At 41.5% G+C, this 26,408-nt stretch overlaps 1 protein-coding gene across 7 annotated transcripts in view; it reads left to right on the forward strand.

The window, feature by feature from the left end:
* The window catches only part of NFIA (nuclear factor I A), a 566,515-nt gene that overhangs the window by 523,097 nt on the left and 17,010 nt on the right, over nucleotides 1-26,408 (forward strand). For 5 of the 7 annotated variants that reach the window (XM_059138245.1, XM_059138244.1, XM_059138248.1 and 2 more), the window contains exon 10: nucleotides 5,999-6,090. The exons of the other annotated variants lie outside the window; for them this stretch is intronic. In XM_059138245.1, the coding sequence (XP_058994228.1) occupies nucleotides 5,999-6,090 (92 nt within the window). The remainder of the gene's footprint in view (nucleotides 1-5,998; nucleotides 6,091-26,408) is intronic. 7 annotated transcript variants of the gene reach the window in all.

Below are 26,408 nucleotides of genomic sequence, written 5' to 3' on the forward strand. Positions count from 1 at the left end.
TGACCTTGCAAGAAAATAATGCTGTTCAAGTTCCTAAATGAGTTCAACAACTATAATGGGTTTCCTTTAGAAATTAGCCAATCTATTTCCTGGAAGTTTCTGCCTTTTAAAAATTTTTTTATTTTTTGAAATTAAAGTTTTCTCGGGGCTTTTTGTTTTGTTTTGTTTTGTTTTTAATAATGTGATAGTGCAGTTAAGAAAAGATTCTAGAAACTATTTCAGTTAGGTATTTAATCATCTCGCTATTCCAGGTTTGCAACTGAATGCTTTTTTATGCACTTTTCCTTCACTGTCAGGTGTCACTGATAAACATTTAATAAAGTTGCAACTTGAACACACAGAGATCTGTTCAAGTCTGCATTCCTGAACTTGCTTAGATTACCTCTGTCCAATAACTAGCACATTCCTGGGCAGGTGGTAGAATCACAGTAAGTCTATTTGGAATGAAACTGAATTTTCGACTAGATATTTTTTAGAAGGGAAATCCCCACATGTGAGTACGCCTGAGTTTCTGAAAACGAGGGGGGAACCTATAGTGTTCATGTTAATATTTAAGATATGAAGGGAGCGGTTTAGAACGTGAGTGAGGAAGTCTTAGTTGTCTTAGAGGTGTTGGGAATGGAAATTCGATATCTTTATTTTATAAATTACTTCTTCTTAAAAGAAAAATAATTTCAATAGACTTTTTCCCCTTCGTTTTCAAACATTCAGGTCTCTGACTCAACATTTTGCCTTCCCGTGCTGTATGACAAAACATAATTAGCGGTGTTTTGTCTTTTCTCCCTGCGCTCTCTGATTGATGCCTCCACTTCCGGCCTCCGAGCCTTTGCTCCTGCTGCTTCCTTTGTGACACCCCCAACCCCCACCCCGCAACCCCGTTCCCTCCCAACCTGCAGGCCCGGCATCTTTTACAGCACTGTCGCAAAAGCCACCCTGTCCTCGTTTCCTCTGTGCACTTTTCCTGCTCTCCTGCCAGATGTCCCTTTTCTGTCCGTTAACATCTCGTGGATTCTTATTTATGTCACCTTTAAGCACCCATATTTTCATTTTTCTACACCCATCTCCCATCATTAGATGCTAGCATTTCTAGGATGGCAATGTGTCTTGCCTCACCTTTGAATCTCCCGTCGTGCTCAGCCCGGAGCCTGGCACAGAGCAAGCGTTCCTGAGAGACGGAGACAGACAGGAGTGAGAGAATGAATATGAATCTATTAAATAATGGAAATACCTCTCTTTGATGCACTCTAGAGGTTAGACTCGATAGAGTTCAAGGGAATGAAGAAAGGGATGTTCACTCTTCATGCATCTGGAGTCTGACACAACAGAGCACAGATCTCTCTTCAAACTTCCTGTCAGCGTGTAGGTCAGGCTGCCCGGGTTCAGGGGACTTCAAGGCTTCCTGTGTGTGGAAGTAAATGCAGAACCTCAAAGGTCATCAGGTCTCTCACATTTTCTTTTCTGCCAAGGTGTCTCACTGTGTCACTGACCCCTAGCCAGGGTAGAGGGTGGCCATCGCTCTCCTCAGGCAGTGGAGCTGCACTGGGAACCAGCCCCTCAGCCTCCCTGAGGGCACTGTGAGTCCCAGAGGGGCGTCATCCAAAAGACAGCTCTCCCTTCATACTCACTCCCCACAAAAACATCTGTCAGAATGTTCTCCCTTTCCTCTCCTTTGGTGATTACATATATTTTAGTGGTTACTACATTTGAACTAGATCTTGAATCTGTCTGCCTACTTTTAATTTGCTAGTTTGTCAGATGTGGGTGATTTTAATGATTCGGTTTTCAGCTTAAAGAAACATCAACTGACAATGGTACACATATTTTAGTATCTTAGTATCTCTTTTCTTCAGTTCCATCTTTTTCCTAAAACAAGGAATGCTCCAAGCATTCTGCTCAAAACAGTGTGACCACCTTGTTAATACCATGGTCAGATTTGATTTTATAGGTGAGGGCTATTACAGACTCAAAATGGATTATAGGAAAATAACATGATTCCTTTATCCAGACACATCCCTTATTCCTTCCTTTCAAGAAAAAGAAACAAAACAAAACGTGACACCTTGGGGACAACAAAAGTGGAAATTCTGTTTGGCTTGTAGGAGGTTAGTTACATGTATTTCTGGAAACCAAACAAAAAAAAAAAAATCTAGGTTCTCCCAGGGGACACCTACCTGCATAGTGGTGAGGAGCAGACTTAATGGGTGATCTCTGCCACTGTCCCGGATGACTCCCTCGTGCTCCTCCGAGAGTCCCTGCTAGAGATAGATTCTAGCATTGTCAGAGGCCCTTTAAAAGTCTTGCTTATAAAGCAAGAACTGTTCTTGAGCCATCTCCCAACTGATCATACTGGGGCAGGACTTACACAGTCTAAGTAAAGGATTTTATGATTAGCCATGCATATGGTAAGTGGGTAACACAAAAGAATGGGATTTTCTGGATATGGGATCAAATTCTGATCTGGGATTTTCATAGTTATCACTGTAGCTAAGGCCATACTAAGACTATGGGATAATGGCGAGACATACAAGTAGAAAGAGGAAAAAATACCAGATTAGTACAAATAAAATGGTGGAAGCTTCTAATAGTTCTAATAGTTCATCCATAACATTAGGAAAATAGTCAAGAGTGGTATTCCTCATGTAAGTAAGATGCCTGGTTAAAAAAAAAAAAAAAAAGAAAAAGAAAGAAAAAGTTTCCACTTCAGAGGCAGTCAAATAATCAATAATTTGATTTCTAATAGTCGTGTTTGCCATGAGGACTTTTGCAGTGAGATTATATAAGCAAAATGATTTCCCTGTTGACTTTATCAGAAAAATTATTATATGCCCCTGAATCTTCCCCCTCCAGAATCCTCAAAAAAATGCCTCTAATAATCTTCCCAGAAAATTATTTTCTGGATTTCATGATTTCCTATTTTTTCCTGAGGCGTTTGATTATTGCTGCTGTAAATAATGCCAGAATTATAATTAAGAAAGATATGAATATGATATAATAGCATAGTAAATACAGTTGTATATAATTAATTACCACATTGCCCCCTTTACTTGATTTTATATTCATGTTGAAAGCTCTTAACTGTGCATGTATAATTGATTTGCTATGGTATATGTGGTTGTTTTAATAAAAAGTTGCAGTTGAGGTTTTTGTTCAACAGTATAACTCCCTTAATTCCACTTTTTCTTTGGGAAAATAAAATTTAACTAATGTCACATCATTTCTGGAACTACATCCTGTTATAGGTGAACACTGTGCTTATTGTAACTACCATAATGGAAGATGAGTCAGACTTTCTTTCTTCCTTCCCTTGTTTTCCCTGTGTCCTTGAATTTTCCCAGAAGCTCATTTCTATTGAATAAATTTCCCCAGGTACCATTTCTTCCATTTGATGACTTGGGTATTCAAGAGACTCCCAGGTTTTTGTACTTTTAGTATCCCTTTTTTCTTTTATCTTTCTCTTTCTCTCTTTTTTTAAATGCTAACATACTGTTCCCCTTGTTTTAAAAACCAGACTGAACTTTGAAGCAGTTTCAGGAGCCTATGAAAGCATGAAAGGCCTCCTGGGATATTTTGAAATCAAGATGGCAAAGTTTGTCTTGTGCCCAAGAAAGGCAAAATATCCAGATGTTAGCCTCATAGCAGTTTTGGGTGACTACATGATTTGTACACTACACCTTTAAAATGGCAAAATTTAGGTCTGCTAAACAATAGAGAACAGAACATATTACATACATATCTTCTCAGTCTTAGTAAACTTGCTATGGTCAATGGAGAACGATCTTCACACAGAAAGAAAACAAACAAACAAACAAAAATGCCATGATCCCTAGGCTCACTCAGCATGCATGTTTCTGATATCCCCAGTATGGTAAAAACATCATAGGAAGTCCTGCTATGTGTCTGTGATGACTAGTGTAGCCCAAAGCGCACAGTTCCACCAGGACCCACATTTCAGCATCTGTCATTCATCACTTAGTCTTAGTACCTTAGCATACTCTTCATGCCTTTTTCTGTTCCTTCCGACATACCTACCTATTCCCATGTGAAAGAACACTCTTCCCACCTAACCACTGAGAGGTTTGACAGGTTATTTCATCTACTAGCTTCCTCCTTATCTCTCCCACATCCTCTTTGTGCCCTAGGAGCGGGTAAATTCACTACTGGGTAATTATAGTCCATCATTTTCAATACCTAACTTTCTATGGAGACTTCTTAAACCATATTAAACTAAAGCAATAGACTGACTAGAGCAATTAACAGAGTATTTTACGGAATTTTAAAAAATTTATGTTTCTCCCATACCAGTGAGTGAGAGGCACGTACAGAATGAGTTTGTGCAGAGGTATTTCTCAAATCTGTTCAACTTAGCCTAACATAGAATGGGGTGGGGAGGAAATCGGTAGATTCACGTAGCTAGACCATACGTTACATCATGCATTTTTATATAGACATTTATATATACATTGTTTTATATAAAACTATTCCCATACAGATCCTTCTAAAATAAACACTAGGACAACACTTTCTTATTAATAGATGTCAGAGGATCCTCACGTTCATCCTCTGTTCCATGCTGGTTTAACATAGCCACACCACATGACCATCACAGATCTGCGTGGATGACTTAGCTCTTACCAAAGATGACCAACAGGACTTGGGCTAGATTGGTTGAAATTTTACCTCTAGATGTGCTCAACAAGGGAAGCAAGAAGTCTGAGCAGTTTTCTGTAAGACAGAAAATCAAAGACAAGCAGATGATGCCAAAAAGGAAAACAAAGAAATCTGGCAAAGGAATTTGGTATTATTCCCTTAGTTATCTGTGCTTTTAAAAATTGCAGATCCTGGGGCGCCTGGGTGGCTCAGTGGGTTGGGCCGCTGCCTTCGGCTCAGTTCATGATCTCAGGGTCCTAGGATCGAGTCCCGCATCGGGCTCTCTGCTCAGTAGGGAGCCTGCTTCCCTCTCTCTCTCTCTGCCTGCCTCTCCGACTACTTGTGATTTCTCTCTGTCAAATAAATAAATAAAATCTTTAAAAAAAAAATTGCAGATCCTTTTCATCTTTTAGATGGCTTGTGTCTAAGGTTAATCCAGAAAAATTGGGCCTTTTGCAAGTGTGTTGTTTAATTGGAAATTAAGCAAGAGTCTATCTGAAAGTTCTGGTACAAAGAAGGAATATGAATAAATATTGGGAGTTTGTGGTAAAGAGGTGAATTGCAGGTCACCACAAGACCAAATACACATTTGGATGTATAAGCCGATGAAACAGCAAAGCCACCGAGTTTTTTTCTCACTGGAGTGACGCTCTCAAATATAAATATAAAAACTGAAACTATAAAAACCAACAACCAAACTTTCATGAACTGTGAAAGGATGGTAAACTGAACTGTGATTTTAGTGTGGTATCTTGGTTTTCATGGGTTCTTGATAATTTGTGCCTTAACAGAAATGATCAAGGATGGGAAGACTACAGGTGTTAATATTTTAAGCACATCTGCTGCTTTATAGAGATTCTAGATACTTTCCCGAAGCCTATAAAGACAGCTGGTTCTCAATGGTTTTCCACCTCCTTTCTGGAGAAGCCATTATTTCCTTCTCTAAAGACTCCTCTTTGATATTTAGCTATAGAGGTGCAGGAATATCTCGTGATTTTTGGAAGTGCCATAGTGTGAAAAGCAAGGTTATAAAATGAACTGCTCTCCTCCCCTTCCTACCTCATTTCTTTCTCCCTTGTGCTCTAAGGACTAAGATATCTCTTTCTGGCCCCAGAGCTCATGTTTTACACCAAAAGTATATTTTGCAAATGTCCAGTCTTTAGAATCCAACACCCCTTCCCTTTTATGACTGTCTAAAATGCCCCCGCTAGCCGGATCCCTTTGCTAGCTCCAGTGTTTGCACATTTCCTTGTTAATCAGCTGCGTAGGCTCGGAGACTGTGTGTTTTGGTGTTGTTTGTGTGTGCAATCTCGTGCTGCTTCCTGAACGCATGTGTCCCTTCCCTTCACAGCCTACTCGACACCCAGCACCTCCCCCGCAAACCGATTCGTCAGTGTTGGACCACGGGATCCAAGCTTTGTAAATATCCCTCAACAGACACAGGTGGGCCGCTCTCATCTTTTCTGTATGTGGTGCAGCTTGTTTTATTCGCCAGGTGCATTGTAACTTGTCTTTTGGCACAACAGGCTGCATTTCCCAGCCCCTGTTCGGTCCCTTTTCCTCCCAACCCCAACCTTCCCGGCCCTTCAGCCACATTTCCCTGTGTCCTCAGAAATCGTGGAAAAATTCTGTCTGCGATTTTTGTGTTACCTACTGAGGGGGTAGAGGAGGAAGGCTTCTGTGCCAGAACTGCTTTTGCTGTGGCAAGAAAGGTTTCCCAGGGCTAGATAGTGTGTTTCCTCCTCTGGGAATTCATGTCTCTCCACTTGCAACCAGACAGAAGTCCACCCCTGCCTGGAAAAGTCAGCTTGGGCTGCCCATGAAATCAGAGTGCATCCTGGGAATGGGGAACCAGCCCCTCTTCTGTTTTCGTTATCGGGTCCTCAGGAACCGGAAAGAAAGGGTTCGTGAGTCCTGTTAAGTTGCTGGTGTTGGCACAGAAGTAGGTGGTATTTGTCACTGGGTACACTGGCCCCGAGGGAGCAAGTACAGCGGGGGTGGGGGGGAGGTATATGAATATAATGTCATACGTTGAGGTAGGCGATTGAGAAAAGGGGATTCTCCTGCTCCTCTAGAGCTTGTTTCTCGGTAGACAGTTGTGTTTTGTGCTAGTGTCGGTCAAAGAGAAAAAATCTCTTTCCAAGGTTTTGAAATGGCTGCTGTCAGACACAGTAAGGGACTCTTGGAGTTCAAAGGTAGTGGGTGTGCCGATGTTTAGAAGTTTGCGAAATGGAATTAGATTCAAGTTTTGAGAGGAACGACTCACTGATTTCCTAATTAGACGGTAACCATATACCATCATAATCAACATAAAGAGAGTATTTTCTTTGTGAGGTTCTCAGCATGTGGTTTGAAAATAAATTCTCTGAGATATTTTGTGCATATGCCCGGGTGTGTATTCTCCAGATGCCGAATTGGTAACTACTCGTCTTTGTTGATAAGAGTAGGACCAGATGCTTATCAACGGGATAGATTTGCCTTCCTGGGTCCACTGGCTCTCTCTCAGTAAAGGATTTTAGTTTATTGCTGTGTCGACAGCGCAGGTGAAACTGCGCTGCTTCTGAAACCTTCCTTACCGGGAAGCAGGGTCACGGAAAGTACAGCCTGGGAGGAGGCAGCTGGGAGGAGAAGGGGATAAAGGGGGGGGGGGGCGCACAGGAGGTTAACTCTTGAGTTTCCCACTTCTGCTGTTTCTCCTGAAACTGGCGTGTCCGTGGCTTCTGGGATGAACATCTATTCAGGACCTCCTGTAAAGTTGTTCCAGTGTATTGCTTATGTTCCCATATCTCCAAATGCTTAACTGGTGAGTTTGAAGTTGAATAATTACCTCAAAGGCACGGTCATTCCATTTTGTACTTTCGGCGCATGTGTTCAAGTTCAGTGGGAAGGGAGAACTGGGGACGGTGCCTCTATGTTGAATGATTGCTTTTCTCAAAGCCCCAGTGTGGTCGGGTTACTTCATGAAGAACCTCAAAAATGCAGCTTGGAAATGTCCTGTTTGTTTTTTACATCGTATTTTTTTTTAATGTAATCTGTGATTCACAGCACTGAAATGGTACCCCGTGTTCCTTTCAATTTGTTTCTCTATAATGAAAACGTGTTCTATTCCAAAATGGCTTTGTTTCACAAATGCCTTATTTAACCCAGAAACTGAGTCTTCATGATGTTGACCACAAAAATTCAATTCTTGAAAATCCAGATTTTCCACGCATCTGGATGAATGATGTCATTTAGACCCAATTTTGTCATCTGGAACTGAAATTTTTTGGTTTCTGTTAAATATTTGGCATCATAGGGACAACAGCTTAAATGTTTCTTATCACAGTGACACCTGCCACATTTGTCTTGAACAAAGCCATCCACAATTGTCTTGGGAGAAACTGTGCTAATGGAATTGTCATTTTAAAAAAAACAACACCATATATATCCTGAGATAAAAATTATGTGCTCAAAATATCTTAGTTTTAAGGTATATATATTAACTTATTTTTTTTTTTTAAAGAACTACTTTCTGGAACCATTTAGAGTGTTAGACATATATAGATATAGATAAAAATGGTCATATACTTAAAAAATAATCTCCTTTTTGAGAAGACCTTAGTTCAGAAGAGGTTTTCTCCCCCACAGGAATTGTCTAAGACTTAATTTAAGCATGGCCTGCAGATTAGTAATTTTCTAAGCAAGCTTGCATTTATTCTATATTGATACTTTTGTTACTAAAGCATGAAATTTGTATTAATTGGGAGGACAACATTTGCTTTCTACCTTTAGAGAAATAAAAATTAAAGAGTCACCCAAGCAGGTACTTGAGCTTTACAAATGCAGAAGAAGTAACCTGCACATAAATCCATAAACAAATGCAAAGTAAAATGGTGTCCCTTTCTCCAAAGGGCCAGTTCCCAGTGGAAGTCTATTCAAATGCCTAAATATCAACCTCTGGGAGACAGATTAGACATGGTCTCTATTTTTTTCTAGCAGATAGAATTTGAACTACTGCATAGACTTTTTAATATCACAAGACCTTACTTTCTACAAAGTATTCTTTAATGATATATAGCTTCTATTCATTGAGCACAATTCTGTGTACCGAGTACCTAAAGTGCATTACCCAACTAATCTTTTTAGGCACCCAATAGGGTAGATCTAATTATCTCCACTTTGTAAATGTAGAAACTGAGAGATTGTTCATTTTCCTATGACCATAAGCAGTGAGACGTGGAGCAAGAATTTGTACCCAGTTTGCCTGTCTCCGAGGCGTGCATTCTCAACCACTGTGTTGCACAGCCCCATGAACTGGTGAACACCTTTCCCTGCAGGTATTCAAACCCTGACTGGTGATGCTCAGCTCTCAGCAGTACTCCTGGGCTACTCCCTGCTTTTAAATCGGAGAATGCAGGGGTGCCTGGGTGGCTCAGTGGGTTAAAGCCTCTGCCTTTGGCTCCGGTCATGATCCCAGAGTCCTGGGATAGAGCCCCACATTGGGCTCTCTGCTCGGTGGGGAGCCTGCTTCCTCCTCTGTCTCTCTATGCCTGCCTCTCTGCCTGCTTATGATCTCTATCTGTCTAATAAATAAATAAATAAATCTTTAAAAAAAAAAAAAAAAGCCGGAAACTGCATTAAAATCTAATCCTTGTTATACCCAGGAGAATTGAAAGCAAGGTCTTGAAGAGGTATTGGTACATCCGTATTCTTTTTTTTTTTTTAATTTTTTCAATTTATTTATTTTCAGAAAAACTGTATTCATTATTTTTTCACCACACCCAGTGCTCCATGCAATCCGTGCCCTCTATGATACCCACCACCTGGTACCCCAACCTGCCACCCCCCGCCACTTCAAACCCCTCAGATTGTTTTTCAGAGTCCGTATTCCTAGCAGCACTATTCACAACAAACCAGAAGGTGGAAGTAATCCAGGTCTCCATTAACAGGCAAATGGCATAAACCAAATGTGGCCTACACATGTGACTGCAATATATAGCACATATTATTTGGCCTTAAAAATGAGGGAAATTCCGCAGTATGCTATGTGGGTGAAACTTGAAGATCTGGTGCTAAGTCAAACAGGCCAGTCACAAAAGGACACCTACTGTATGAGTCCACTCCATGAGGTCCCTGGAGATTCATAGAGAGGAAAAGGAGAATGGTGGTTGCCTGGCGGCAGGGAGGGGGCAGAAGGTGAGGGGTATGAAAGGTGGGGACGGCAGAATGGAGACTCATTGTTTCATGGCTATGGAGTTCCAGTTTTGCAAGATGGAAAGAGTTCTGGAGATGCTTGGTGTAGTGGTAGTTGCAAAACAGTGTGGCTCTTCCAAAATCACTTAAAAATGGTTAAGATGGTACATTTTATGCTATGTGAATTTCACCACAACTTTTAAAATGTAATTATGAGATAAACTCTAATGGCCCTTTCCCCACTTAAGAGCATAAAATTCTATAAAACAGACAGGACAAGTAGACAGTTTATCAACAAAATCCACTGTGAGTGTGTGCTGACTTCTCCGAAAATACTGTTTCTCATGCCCTCCCCATAGAAGGTAGTCAGACTATATTGCTTGAAGCTAAATGATTCATAAGGAAGTTTAAAAATAATGACTTTTTCTTATTACAGTCATGATACATGTTAATTGGGGAAAATACAGATGGGAGAAATAATAAAAATCACTTGTAGTCCTACTGTTAACATTTCCATATCAATCCATCCAGACTGTTGCTACACATACAAGTGTACTGCAAAAATGAGATCATATTATATACACTGTTGGATAACCTGCTGTTTCTTCCCTTTAACAATATATTACGGCCTTCTTTCCATGTAAATTGGAAAAATTGAATATTGGCTTTTATTGCACCAATTCATCATCGGTAATGATTGGTAGGGAAAGATAACGTGGATAATTGAAAGCCATTTTTTTTCTCCTCCTTCCCTTCCAGTCTGGTTTTTTTTTCTCCAGAGAGTTCCTCCCTTCACTGAGACAGAATTGCCTTCTTTTTAGCCTTGCCCTGAGCTAGCTTTCTTTCCAAACTAGCCTTGCGATTGCGTTGTATATTTCACCCCAGCTTTGACTGTGCTTGAACATTCCTGCCCAGTTATTTTTCCTGTTTTTCTGCTCTCTCTGCTACTCTCATCATTTGCCTCCTATCTCTCTGCATCCTCTACTTGGTAACTCACCATTGAAATGGGGGGGTGACCACCTCCCTATAGCTTACAGAACACCTCTGTGTTTTGAGAAGCCATGATCCCCTGGCCTGACCCCGAATCTCTTCTTTTTCAAATTTGTCCCAGGATGGTTGATATTAACATATAGAGAAGTCTCTGGGGCATAGAGTGTGTACGTCACTTTGGACACAATGTCCCCTGCACACCCACTGAATGATATAATATAATAGAGGACATGCTATCATCTCAAATAGCAGAAAGCCAATGGCCATTTCAATTGCGTCCCATAATTTAATCTGATCCCAGAAAACAAGAGCCATTAAGAGGAGGCATTTATTTAGAGAAAAAAAGTTAATATTTCATCACCAGGTAATAAATAGAAATACCAATTCCCACACAGAAGGACTGAGCAAAGAACTCATTTTGATTCAGGTTCTAGTTTAATCAGAATGTTCAAATAAAATGCTTAACCTGCAGAACTCCAATGAGAACTAATTCTTTAAAATGAAAAATGAGTGCAAACAATATTAAAAATAGGCATTTCTTCCCTGCCACCCAAATCTATCACTGTTCTGCATCAACTGAATCGTGGTATCTGAAATGCTATTTAAAACCAAATTACCATTTAGGTTATTAGAAGAATCGCTTGGCATGGCATGGGCCTGATTTGTTGACAAAAAAGGCACAGGTGCTGTAACCTTTGCTTAATAAATCATTTAGCTGCCCAACTTGTGAGCAATGTGACTGCCTTTGCTTCATGAAATTCACACATGTAGGCACAAGCCACACACTTCTCGCAATGCCGAAAATCGGCTGATCTGGAGAGGTCCCTGCATGGCTAAATTAGAGACATATACCCCATTGTCTGCCTTTGTTGGGGATGCATAGGAATGTGGGGAGGTGGCAGATATGGGAGGCATTTCAGTCTGTTGTCATTCTGTGTCATATTCCTGAAGCTCAGCTCCAGCTGCATAGGCAATCTATGAAACTCTTCATAAGTTGCTTTCTTCGCTTTCTCATCATTTCTTACAGTATTGCCAATACCTACAGAATGAGGAGTAACAATTCCCAAGTTGTTCAGAGATTAGTAGAGGACACTGATGTAACAAATCATAATAATAGTAATGACAACAACAACATTAATAATGTGGGGTGATACCAATTACAATAAGGGATTTGCCTAAGAGGCTTTGAGACCACAGAGTTGGGTTAAAGAACTTTCCAAAGAATGGAAGGGGCAGAAAAGCTAAACCATTTTCTGTCCAAGTCTAACTCTGGTCTGATGATGTGGTTCTGATTCTCATGTCATTTACCTTTTTTCTTCCTAGCTTTAATTTCCTCCCATTTATCCATGAGCTGGTAAATAAGGTTTTATTGAGCCCAGCCTAAGAAGAGTGACATTTTTGTTGGGTTCTATCTTCTCTGGACCGAGCAGATAAAATTAGAATCTTTTCCTGCTGCAGTCATGTCAGCTGGTAGCTCCCTCACCCCTCATTTCCAAGAATCTCCCCCTCCTTGTGCAACATCCTCACCCTCAGCACCAAGCTCACCTGCGATCACATTCCAATGAGCGGAAGCCATCCCCGCCTCTTCCCCACCCTGCCCTGTGCTGCCTGCCTGGAGGAAGTTAGATACCCACAGAAGTTCAGGGAACCAGCTAGAGAATTGCAAAGGCAACAAACTGAGATTTCCTTAAATGAAAAAAGAAAAAGGAAAAAAAAAAAGATTAACCTCCTCCTCTAGTTAGAGTTGGATTTGAGCATTTCAGTTACAAGCCCACACAATGACAGGTAAATTTTCATCTCCTCCTGACTTTGGAAATAGTAGCAAATCATATTGGTCAAATTGATACTCTGCCTGCTTTGCTTACAGTACTCAGAGTCCTCTGAGGCTGGTGCTATTATCCCCATTTTACAGGTGAGGAAACAGAACTTTCAGAAGAATACATCACCTCGAGCAAAAGAGGTAGCCAGGATTTGAACCAGTTTGTCTCTCAAATTTCTTTTTCCCAAATGGCAACTGCATGCTTAGTTAGTGTTAGTGAAATGTTAATGACCATTTTCTCTTTAAGATGGTCTAGGGTTGACTCATGCTCTTACATCAAGGAATCAGAAGCCTAGAAATTGGGTCCCGTGGGATAGGACTGATGTTGTGTTTGGTCCTTCTGAAGACCTGCCCCAGTTTCCGATTAGTTCATGCGTCTGTAAAATAAGACTGAGCTCATTCTCTCATCCTGCCTGGGAAAAAGGACCTTTACTAATGATGTTAGTCGGCATCTGTGAGAACAGCTAGCCTCTGCCCAGAGACCAGATAGCAGAGCAGCTGGGATTGTGGGCTTCCTTTTCAGATCTTGGGTGGAGCTTTATTCTATCACTTAGAAACATGTATGTGTTCCTTTCCTTTCCTTTCCTTTCCTTTTCTGTTTTCTTGGTGTTTCAGTTTTCTGGTTTGGCTTATTAACTGTAGAATAGTCATATCATCTCTGATGGTTGTTTTAAGTCTTAAATTCTACTGGTATAAAGAAAATAAATGCTTGGCTCCAACTAAACATTCAACAAATGATAGCTTTTATTGTTCAGTTGATAATTAAACTCTTATTTAAATAGTAGTTTCTGGATTACAAAGTATTTTCTCACTTGATCTTAAGAGCAACCCACTGAAGTAAGCAGAACCATTATTATTGTTATCCCATTATACAGATTTTAAAACTGAGGCTGAAGAGAAGACATGACTTCCCTGGAGCCACCTAGCCAGGGATCAGTAGAGCCAGAACACAAACCCACTTCTGATTCCCAAGCCCTGGCTCCCTCAATGTACCCCGTTAGGCAAGGTCTTGGGTGAACCTTTCAGCACATCCTCTTGTGCTGCTATGTGGTTATGACCAGAAACTACCTGCCAAACTCTGGATCTCAAACAACCATCTAGCAAATTAGGACAACCCCTCCCCTAAAGATTATAACCCCATAGATCCTTCCGTTGAGCGTCTGGCTGAAAGGTACATTCAAAGCCTGATTGATTGGGCACATCTATTCCTCTGCACACCATTTCTCCTATTCAGCTCAATTGTGCCCCAAGGAAGAAGAGACTCCCCAAGAGGAAACCGTCTCTGAGTGTCATAAGGACTGGCAGCAGATGCATACACCTCCCTGGCTAGACCCTGAAGGGACAGGCAGTGCCTGGTCATTTTTTTCATTTGCTCTCAACTTCAGTCCTGGGTGTTGCATAGTCAGCAACACCTCACCAGGATGAGTTACTCATGCAGTGTGCTTCCCCTCCCTCTGTACTAATGTGAGCTAGAGTGAATCCCCCCCAGCCTCCCATCTCCCATACCAACCTGTACATTCTCTTCTGGTACACTTGATAGCTGCCTCACTGATAGGTTATGAGACACTATTAAGATATACTTTTCAATAATCAGAACCCTCATCTTTCAGTTTTTAATTCAGTAGCACAAATGTCTTAGATGTCTTCAGCTACAAACGTCACTTCTGGGCAAAGTGAGAGCATCAGTTCTAGGGACTGGTCTCTTTTACCACCCTCAGTTTTTTGAGGGGGTTTTCTGTTTTTGTTTTTGTTTTTAAAGTGGGATTTTATTTATTTATCTATTTGAGAGAGCAAGAGGAGAGTTGCAGAGGGAGGTGGAGAAGTAGACTCCCAGGTGATAATGGAGCCTGCCACGAGGCTTGATCCCAGGACCCTGAGATCACGACCTGAGCTGAAGGCAGGCGCTTAACCGACTGAGCCACCCAGATGCCTTCTCCCTCTGTTCTGATAGTTCTGTAACCCTATTACCTTTAAGTCACATGTTTTAGTTTGGTTTTAGCCATTTTGTTTGTTTGGTTTTTGCCTTGCTTTAAAAAGATTTGGGGAAGTTTCTTAGTTAAAGCAAATGGATGATTAGTGAAAGAATGAGGTGCCTACTTGGGATTTGACACACAGTAGGTGCTCCATAATCCTGTCTCCTTCCTCACTTGCCACTTCTCAGTATTAAAATGAGATCAGTGGCCAGGGACAAGAGGAAGATAAGAGGGAGCTTGCACCTGAAATTTTAGATCTTACGGAAGAAGGATAAAAAAAAATCTGGTATCCATTTAATTGGCCTTTGGGACTGTGGGAAAAAGGAGGCTGAAAATGAAGTGGGAGGAAAGCTTGGAAACAGAAGGTGAGAATTTGTGTAGAGAACTAAGAGGAGTGAGGTCAGAGTTTGATGACAGCTGTGCAATGAAGCCAGAAAACCCCAGCATTAATTGCAGAATTGCTGTCAAAATTTCCAGTCCTAGGATGGATCTTGATAATGATGCTTCTGATCAGGGAATGTTCCAGGATACTAAGGAAAATATATTTGGTACTCACAGCCTGATTTCTTTGGGGGAAACAAGAGAAAAGTCATGAATTAAAGAGTAAGACCTATTTTCACATCGTAGCTATGCCTTTCATCAGAGTGATCTTGGATGTTACCCTTTAAAATTCAATCCCTTCATCTATGAAATGAAGGCCACAATATCATCCACCTGATAGAAGAGAACCAATTAAGTGTGACTTAAGCCAATCAGGGTTCTTTTCCTCCCATGAAATCTGTGTGGTTGTTGGCCTTCTCTCATCTGCTATTGATGCCGACAGGAACCCATGCTCTTGAAGACGATTCGCTCTACCACCCTCAGCATGCTGTCTGTTCGTCCTCATGCTTGGTGCCTCTGGTTGCAAAATGGCTGTTGCAGCTCCAGATATCATGCCCATATTCTACTCCATTATTCCTCTTACATTGGGGAAACAAAAGCCCTGCCATACTACTCCCCTGCTTCCTGCTGGCAAATTCCTCTTTAGTCTCACTGACTAAAACTAGATTACATTGAATTTTTAGCTGCAAAAAATGCTGGGAAAGCTAGCACAGAACTATCTTGATGGGCTAAAATTGTGATCTATTACCCTGGGGTGGTTTTGTTGTCCTCCCTAAACAAAACTGCCCCAAGAAAGTAGGGGCCATAGATCGTGGGTAAACTGATGGCAGTATTTGCCATGTTCCTCCTTCGCACTCTCTGATAGGTGTCATGTGCTTTTAACTCCCTTTGCTGCACTTGACTCCCTTCATCCCTGGATGCCTGCTTTCTTACAGTGCCTTTCCTCTACACTCAGTGCTCCCTGTGTGTCTAAGAAACATGTATACCATGCGTGCACATGCACGTGTGAGTGTGAGTGCATGCGTGTGTAGCGATCACACACTAGGTATGATCATTTCAGCCCTCCGTCCGAGTCCAGGATCCAGGCAGACATATGGGGGTTTTGTGCTGACCAGCTCCCACAAGCTGGGTCAACTTTCTCCTGGTAAACTGGAACTCTGAAAAGACCAAGTTGGAGGACATGTCCCTTTGTCATTTCAAGGGAACCCAGTGAAACAGTGCCCTCCGCGTGCCCTCCCGGGTGCTTATCAAACAGTCAGCAATGGGTTCTGGGTTTCTCTTTTATGACTTGGAACCAGATGCTTCCTTTGCAAAAGAAAAGAGCCTGGTTTTGCTGAGCTTGAGTCAACAGAGTTCAGAGAACAGGAAAATGAGTTGATTGGCCCTGCTCCGTGAACTGTGAGGAGAGAGGCAGTACAGGTGGCCAGCTGTCCCCCTTTCCACAAAGCCCTGCCTGGGAAACTCCCCTGCCTGAGGAATTCACTTTCCAGAATGTTCCTGCACTCTAAAAAATAACCATTTGCATTAGGAGGGGGTTCCTTTGGGGCACAGGCTTTCCCAGGCTTTCTCATGAGCCTTAGACCTTGAAGGTCCCACGGTCAGAGTTTCAAGGCCAGGACCTATTGTCTAAAGTGAGATTTTCAAAGCTCTCACGTGAGTTCTCAGTGACTCTTCCTGCCCACTTTTCTCACACCCACTTGTTTACCTTCCTGTTTGTTTATTGAGGATGGAGGCACATTCTTTTATCAGGGGCCTCTCTTTTTGAGATATAGCCACTCAATGGAGCCTATTCATTGAGTTACATTCCGTAGCACACGCCTCCCCAAAATATTTGCATGAGAATTTTTCCTTAGGCTTCACATTGCTTCTTTTACAGCAGAGATGAAATAACTTAGCACTTCTAATTAGCTTTCCACTTTCCAAATGCTTTACACATTAACTAATGAATCACAGGAGCCTGTGATAAGCTGGATCCCTGTGTTGGGGCTGGGACACTGGGTTAGGACAGGCTGTCCTGGCCTGTGTTCCTGGCCCTCCCGCCTCCCTCCCACACTCTGAATGTGTTGGGATAATGGAGCTGCAGCCCAGACTTGAACTTGAAGGGCAACCTCAGACCCCCTCTGTGCTGCCTTAATAATGTGGAAAGTGTTCAATGCTCCCTTCCAAAAGGCAGGATATGCTGAGTGTCTCCCGTTTCCCTGAGTAGTTGGGGGAAACTGAAGGCCAGTTCTCATGGCACACAGCCTCTGCCCCTCTCAAGTACGATCCCCCTTCCACAAATCCCTGGCCATTTTGTGTGCATATGGGGAAGGCATTGCATAGTCAGGGGGGGATGGAAGGACAATATGATAGAAAATTCTAGTAAGGGAACTGAACGTAGTAGGGATCTGTGCATCTTGGTAGGCTATAAGCAGCACTAGACTAGGAGTCAAAATATTTGAATACCTAGCTTATCTACCCCACTCATCAGCAATGTGATTGATCGTGGAGACAGGATTTAAAAAAAAAAAAAAACAATTTACTGAGCACCTACTATATTCTTGGAACCACACTGGGCTGGAAGAGGGGAGTGTGTGTGTGTGTGTGTGTGTGTGTGTGTGTATCCAATCCCTGCTATACCTTGATCACAGACTTCTGGGAAAAATGTAAATAAAGTGTAGCAAGATGTGATAAATGAAACAATTGAAGTATGCCTAATCTATAAGGAGTACACAGAGTAGGTCATTAAGTCTGGAGAGAAGCAGGGGACTCATGGAAGACATCCTAGAGTAGAATGACACATGAGCTGGTTGCAAAGGAGACAGACCTACCTGGTGGGTGCAACATTCCACTCCAGGCAAGAGGAAGAGCACACCCAGAAGAGTAGCAGTGTCTGTTTGAAGAACTTTACTCTGTTTGGTATATCTGTTAATGTAAATGGAGGAGGATGCTGAATAATGAGGCTTGGAAGTTAGGGTCTAGTCATGAATAAATACATGACTTTAGACAATGGTAAGGCAGTTGGACTTTATTCTGCAGAAGGTGGGAAGCAGATTAAGGACGCAGTGGGACCTCTCTAAGTGAAGAAACTTCAAACATGTTTGCATTAACACTCCGTAGGTACAGGATTTTACAGACAGTAGTGGTTTGGAGACCCATGATCATGAGGTACCCTCCTCTTCTGGGCAGTGTAATAGAGTAGAGAAGACATCAGCCTTGGAGCCAGACAGACTTGATTTTGATTTATCTCTGTATGTGACTGATGTCAACGGAATTGTGTTGTTCCCCCTTTCCTCCCACCGCCACCCCCATCCTGTCAAAGTTCATACTCAGAAACCCTGGCTCCCACTGCAATGGTATTTGAAGATGGGGACTGTGGGAGATAGGATTAGGTGAGGGCAGCACCTCACAGTGGGATTAGCGCCTGCATCAGAAGACACACCAGAGAGTTCAGTCTTGCCATGTGAGGATTCAGTGAGAAGGCAGCCATCTGCAAGCCAGGAAGAGCACCCTCAGGTACAAATCAGGTACAGATCTGCTGGGACCTTGATATTGGACTTCCCAGCCTCCAGGACTGTGAGAAAATAAGTATTTTAGGATATTTATCTGTTGTTTAAGGCAGCTAGTTTAGGATGTTTTGTTATGACAGTTGGAGACAAGTACAATGATCTTAGGGGTAGTTTTTAGCCTTTCTGAACCTCAGATGTCATATTTATAAAATTATAAGTCAATTCATGGATTCCACTTAGAGCTTTAGGAAGATTCAATACAGCCAAATTAGAAAGCCCTGGGCCCCCTTCCCTGGTGCATGCAGAGCTGGTATGTGCTGCTGCTTTGTTCACCCCTTAGAATTGAACTTCTATAAAGCACCAGAGGTCAGGTGGGAAGCATCTCATTCATCTTTCGGACCAGGGACCTGTGATTGCCAGCAGAAACCCAGAAATGTTAATATGGAGAAAACCCCAGAGGTAATCTGGTCATTTTCCCCCTAAGCTGAGTCCCTCCCCCCCCCACCCCCACCATCCTCCCACGTCCGTTTTCCATAAGTTGTGCCATTAATTCTCTCATTAGCTAGTGGAATGATATTTATTTATTAAGAACATACTTAGCATACTCCCAAGGAGCAAGTTAAAGCTCCGCTAACAGCTGCAGTTTCTGGTTGGGAAGCAAAATACGCTGAGGAATGCATACAGAGAGTTTGTATGGATGTTATAATTTCATATTAAAAAACTATTAAACTTTATGCTGGATGAGGGAAAGAAGAAAAAAAAATCCCAGTGCAAAAACAAGTTATGAACCTAGGAGCACAGTTTCTGAATGTTTATTTTGTCAGATACACAGCTGACATGATTAGTTCTAATGGGGTGGTGATCCTCATTGAATTGCAGATCGGTTTGAGTGACTGAAATACCGCAGGGACCTCAATAAGTGGTGCATACGGTATTACTTAGGCTGCATCCTTTAGCCAAGTTGAAGGTGTCTTTTTCTCTGTCCCTTCTCAACACACACACATGCACGCACGTGTGCACATGCTCAGGCACACTAGCACACCAGGGATGTGATCATCTCTTCCAGAAACTCCACGTAGAGCATTAATTACCTATCCAAAGCAATGCTGGCTTGCCCTTGCTCATTTCTCCCCGTTGCCCTCGGCCACCCAAGTGCACCCCGACCCCCGTTCCCCCCTCTCCCGCTCCACTGCATATAATGGCATATCAGATCAGTCTGCTTTTCTGCTGCATCAAGACCCAGATCAATTTATTGACTCTGTCAGAGAGGCTGGTACAGTAATTGTTACAAGAGAAGAATGGAAAGTGAGAATGCATCCACATGAAAAATAAAAATGGTGTTTTGTTCCTTCCTTTCCCCTTTTCCTTTTTCCTTTTTTATTTTATATTTATGTATTTATTTACGAATTGCCTCATAGATCTTTATGTGTTTACACAGCAGAGAGCACTTTACTTAAGTTAATCAGCCCCTTCTACATTATTAATTGTGACAGTTAGGGTGCTACATGACAGGAAGAGTGTTATGGGAAGCATTGATCTTCCTCAGATGGTGTGGACCTGAGCAGGTTTGGTATTCCTTACCTTCGCTCACTGCTTTGGGGTCCCATCAACTCACATTTCCCTGATTGACAACACAGAACGCCTCCCATCAATACAATTGATTTTGTGAAAAAGGACAGGGAACGTTTTTCAGCTGGAGATAGATGAATTATGGTGATGGCAAGAGAGAACACTTCAGAAATCTTTCAGTTTAGAAATCTAAATTGAGAACGAAGGTCCTATTATCATCCCAAACACACGCCTAATTTTTACCCTCCGAAAAATAACAGTATTAGAGAAAACTTACTGCAAGTGAAAAATAGACTTAGTTGAGGCCAGCCATGAACCTAAGGATATAATAGCTATTTTTAAAAAGCTATCTGCTCATTTTTTGTGTGGGAAATTTTTGGTTAAGTGCATATCTTTGAAAGACATTTCATTAAAGTTCAACTTTCATGGCTTATACCTGTAGACCCTAACATAAATCCTATGTGAATGGACAAAAGTGAGTGGGTGTCATTTGTGACCTGGAAATAAAAGGTCAACCATTGGATTTATAGCTTTTTTAGTGAAAAGAACATAAAGATTCCTGCCAACTGGAGTCAATCCATATTTTAATGTTTCCTAGTTAAGATTATAAAATCAAGGGATTAGGATCATGCTGTTCAGTGAAGGTCAAAAATTAAATGTGGTGGGTTAAGTGTCATTCCCATGGGGCAGAAGTTAATATTTCAAAAACCGTTTCTACCACTGGCAGTCAAGAAATGAGTTGTCTATGGTCATTAACCAAGGTAAGGGGAATCCCACTATCATTACTACCATTTAATGATGATTATTACACTAATCAACTATATTGTTAAATTACTCTGCTGTTCTCCTGTAATGTCCCCGAACAGTGATAGTGGATTGAATGCTATCAAATAATTCTCATATGCAATTGGGAAGATGGAAGATCATGTATGAAGGGTTCCTTGTGGGAAAAGAAGTTGTGGCTATCTTATGAATATAAGAGCAGTAACATAGAATCTTGGGTCACATATAACATTCTTCTAAGACCAAGACTCTGTGACACTACAGACCTGTTCTTAGATATGATTCACCAGTACAAAAGTGTTTAAATACAAAAAATGAAATGCATTTCTTTTCATCATGTTTTTTTCCTATTTCACTTTTTTTTTTTTTTTTTTTTTTTTTTTTTTTTTTGGTACCTGCCGCCACCCCCTCAGCCTTTTTTTTCCATTTAGGAAAAAAATTCATTTGCCACATCTTTTCCTGCCTCAGATTTTTGGAACTCTGGATCCCATCTCCTTTGGATTTTTATTAAGGGAGAAGAAAGGTTATTTGAATGTCTTTACAGGATGATTCAGGCACATATCCCTCATACCATTTTCAAAAATCCATTTTAAGATGGTGGAATTTTTTGAAGTTATAGAAATACAGAATATTGAAGCTGGTAATTTCCTTAAAGATTATCTACTCTAGATGCCATCATTTTCCAGATACACCTTTAAGTGCATTCTGAAATAAAGTGTGCATGGTTCTGATAAAACAGTACCTCCAAATGAGAGACCCAAAGCCCAGGGAAGGTGGTTTCCTAGGTACCTTGGAAAATGGATGCATGGTTTCTATTTTACAAAGGTGTTTTATAAAATATCCATTAGACTGGCCCAAGTGCATTGGAATCCTCAGGAACAAAAGCACGTAATTCAAAAGTCTACCTCAGGGAATTTCTCTTCAGAGAGTGCCATGTGTGTGTGTGCGTGTGTGGGTGCTTGCGTGTGTGTGTGTGTGTGTGTTGTGTGGATGTGGGTGTGGACCAGTGAGTGTTCTGGGGAGCTTTTGCTTGCACCATTTTCTAACTTTTGTCCTTCACACTATAGACAAAGGTTAAAATTCCCATCCACTTTCACAGGCAAACCCTTTAAAGTGCTTCTATGGGAGGCAAAGAGCAGGGAGGACCTTTGATTTAAAGTTCAACATTTACATTTGTAATTTTGACTAATTTCTGTGCTCGCATTAATTAAATTGAAATTGTTTAATTAGAATAAAACTAAAATTGATCATTAGGATTAATTTAACCTGATAGGCTTTGTGTGCCTTTCTAGACAAATATTATGAAATATAGTGATAATGAAGCAGTGAGAGGTATAATTTCACATCTTATAATGATTGTAATATCTGCCAGTTGTTCTCCCTGGTATCTGGATAGCTCTGAATGTTGCTATTTGTTACATCATTACCATCCAGCTAGGGCCATGCTGTATCTCACAGTTGGCCTTTTCCCAAATATTTTTTCCTGTCAAGGTCTAAAGATGGACCAAGTTCTGTTCACCCCCACCCTCTTAAAAACATCATTCTTCCCCTTTCCCCCACCCCCACCATCTTCCAGGAAGGCTGCTTGCTCACTTGGCTCTTCCCCTGGGCCTTGCATCACAATGACCTTTGTAAACTAAGAACTGCTGCTTGATACTCCTTATGGAATTCACTAATGCTCCTCAGCCGTGGGGTCAGTGCTGTCAAATCTGGACTACCCCTTTGCACTCCTTCCTAGCTGCTCGCTTGGAATAAGAACCAGGCACAAATTAAGCTGCATGGTAAAGTGAGGGATTGACGCCCTGAGTAACGAACTGGAAGGGAGTAGAAGAGAGAAGGCAGTTTCTCCAAGTGTCCGATCAGCTTCTAGGAAATCGCTTGTCCTGTTCAGCCCCTGCCTTCCATGGAGCCTTGTCAAGCAAGCGTGTGTCCACATTTGGTGCTCTCTGCCTCTTAAAGAAAATCTTAGAAGAATAAGGCTACTGTTTTACCAAAGGATTCAGCCTCAGATTAGAAACATGAGGCCTGCCTCTCTCTCCCAACACACTAACCAATGTACAGCCTTTGTACTATAAGGTCGACTGTGAAATTATTTCATCTTCAAAACAATTAAGGTACACATTGGTACATTAAATCCCCAGGAAACTCTGCAGACCGTCTTGAGTTTCACATTCCTCCCAGCCACAATTTTGCCAGAGGAACTTACCAAAAAAAACTAATTTTTTTATTTGTTTCCTATAAGAACCTTGAACAGCAGAATCCAAAGGGCAGTAGAGAATGAGTCAAAATTAGATGAAAATGAAAAAATAAAAAATAAAAAAAACCTAGGCATACGAACATGCTTCTCAGTAATCTGCGGTTGACTGACCAGTGAGATAAGCAGAGACTCTCTCATATGCAGATTCTCATCTTTTTGCCACATTGGCCAATCATTCCTGGCCAAAGGCTGAGGAACTCTTAGGGTTCCCTAAGAGCCCAGGTTCTCCTCAATCACCGTAAGAAAACCACCACTCAAAAAGAGACTCCTTTTACCATTCCTTTCTTCAGAATATCATCTAAAGATTCCACTTTTTATTCATGTCCTTATGCAGTAGAAGAAACTTCTTATTTTCACAGGGAAGAGTTTTAGTTGGAAGCGTATTCACATTTAATTTGTTTCTAGAAAATCCTTGATATTTCTCAGCATTTGAGCTAACCTAAGTTCAGGGGATTGAGGAAAAAAGTATATGGCGAGCATACACACGCTGTTACTGTATTGATTCAAGAGACAGGACTGCCCCTCATTGTACTAGGCCAAGAAGAGGAGTAACCTGGCCTAGAAAGATGTGGTTTTGTGTCTTCCCCATGTCAGAAAAGAATACCATGAAACAAGCCTCAGTTCTGCATAGTCTCGTTAAGACAGAAAACACTTCCATATATTATTTCATTTTATCCGCACAACCACCATGCTAAGAAGGTGGTCTTCATCCCTTCTTAACTGAGACACAGATTCCTCGTGGACTCTGTCCATCCACCCTGGGCCAGGCAGAGTCTTGTCTAACCCAATAGCGGTGCTTACTGTCTCTGGGACTACTTGCCTCAACACTTGCCTCTGCAGGGAGGCAGCCACCGAAGTGGGTGGGGAATGCCACAGCCTGAGGTGATGCTGGATGTGCTCGCCTATCAGGAGAGAAGCATCCCAGGGTGAAGAGATGCCGGAAAGTAGCTCTCAGGCCCGGCATCACTGGTGTATTACTCCTCTACCTACTTTCTTGCTTGATAAACTCAAATTTCAGAGAGAAGCTGAGGGACAGAGTCCACGATACTGTTTCTCTGGTTTTCTTGCCGTTTCTGTCCATGAAGATCATAGCCGCTTTCTCTGGCTTAGTCTTGGTCTTTCTCTTGCTTATCCTTAACCTTAGTGAGTCACGGGAGAGAGTCAGCTCTCTCCAGATTGGTTCCCTATAATAGCATTTAGAATCCTTACTTTAACTCTTCCTGGTTCCCAACCCAAAATAGCTATTTCTTCCTCTCCAGTGTACCTTGATTGTCCGGAAAATCCCTGAGTTCTTTCTGACCTAAAAAAATCCCTTAGGTGTTTTCATAAATGCAATATGGGATCCCTTTTTTTTGGTGGGAGCAAGACATTTATTTTCATAATACTCTTCATCTACGTTTTCAAGGCAGGAAAAGCATCTTGGGAAGCCATAGTTTTTATATCTGAAGAGATTAAATAAGTACCAACCATTTTCACAAAATGCTGAAAACAATTGCAGAGAAATTCAGAGTCATGGCTGTGAAATTCTAGAACATACTTCTAGAATCTGTTACTCACTTTTCAACTGGAATGTTAACTTGAAAGCCTGATAGGGAAAATTAAGAAGATACAGTTGGCCCCTGCCTTGTCTTTCTTTGTCTTTCTTTGACTTTATAGCAGCTCTGAGGAAACTTTGAATACTAACTGAAGCTTGTGAGCCCAGCCTCGGAGTCTGAAATGCCTGAGAAAGTGGTGCAGATTCCAACTGTAAAACATTCCTTCACCAAGCCTTGGAAACTCACACACTGAGGCAGGCAGAGAGCTCAGAGGGAACACATGTAAATGAGGCTCAGTTATAAACTCCTGAGGAGTGTTTTATTTAGTTTAAACCTGAACTTGAACTCGTAAATGTGTTCTTGAAGAACAACGCAGAAAGGCTGATGGAATACAACAGGAAGCAATATTTTAGCTCAGAAAATTCACTCCTCGAAGAGAAAGAAAAATCTTCAGGATTTTTTTTTTTTTTTTTAACTCAACACCTTTAAGATAGCACAAGGTGGTAGAGCAGCAAGATTTCTGTGATTGCAGACTCCAGTGAAAGTTAACAGGTGTCATTTGAACTTAGCACCATTCTTACAAAATGAATGCTAGGATCTCCCATCCCTATGGTGATTTAGCAAGAGAAAAGGATATTTAAAGAGCCAATGAACGTATAACAGTCCAATGTGTAATTGGTTTCATTAAAATATAATAAAGCGATAGCGGGATGCGTTAACTGTTCCAGATCAGCACTGTGTGTGTGTGTGAGTTCTGAGTTTGTTCCGAAATGTCAGTTACTAGGGAAGCCGTACCTGGTAGGATTTATCGGACAACAAAGTAGGTGATTTTGTTACCGTGCTTGATTTTATAAAACACATTCTGAAATCCGTCTTCAGTAATCTTTGCTTGGGAGATCTCTACCATCTCTAAAGGCATGACTGGAAAGGTAAAAATGAATTAATTAAATTTTCTGTGTTAGAATGATACTGCCTCTCTCTAAAAAGCACAGATTCCTGACAGGGAAACCAAACAGCTCTGCTGGTCCTATGTATGATGTGTATGGCCACACCGTTGGTAAGACCCTTCCTACAGAGTGCTAATATTATGAGATCATTGCCTTTGTTCAGCTCTCCACCCCGACCCCACAAAGAAGCTTCCCACTCACCTCCCCTAGAAATATTCAGGAAGAATCAAATCGTTTGTAGTAATGAATATTGCTTAGTTGTAAATTTAATCTACAAATTTAGAAGGAAATAAATCTGAACATAAAAAGCATTTGCTGTTTCAGCATTAAAAAAAAAAAAGTACTGTCATTTGAAACTGCCAACTCCCCCATGTGGGTTTGTTTTGCAAGTCACGTCTTAACAAAGACAAGTTGTGTTGCCATAAAACCCTAAATCCTACCACATTTTCAGAAGGAGGAGGAAAGCATTGTTCACTGATTCCTGGTTTGTGCTTTTAAGGATGTCACATGGAGCTTGGCCTGGGTTTGGGGAAATCATTCCATTTCTATCCAGGGTAGGGAGACCTTGACCCCACCCCAAGCCATCAAGATGACAGCAATGCCTTGCCCCTCATGACCATAATGCTTACCCTCCTGGCTGGTATTTCGAAGTCATTTAGGCCAGTATTTGAAAGTTTTGTGTTTTGTGTTTGTTATCTCCTCCCGCCAATGCCATGATGACTGGTATACCCAGTCCTGTCTTGCAGATAAGTCAGGTCAGACCCACGAAGACACAGAAAGTAGAATATGAACAGTCTTACCCCAGTAGCCCATCCACGCTGTGAACAAGGAAAAGATGACTCCCGGA

Source organism: Mustela lutreola, chromosome 10, assembly GCF_030435805.1.
Source record: "Mustela lutreola isolate mMusLut2 chromosome 10, mMusLut2.pri, whole genome shotgun sequence".
Classification (NCBI taxonomy): Eukaryota; Metazoa; Chordata; class Mammalia; order Carnivora; family Mustelidae; genus Mustela; species Mustela lutreola.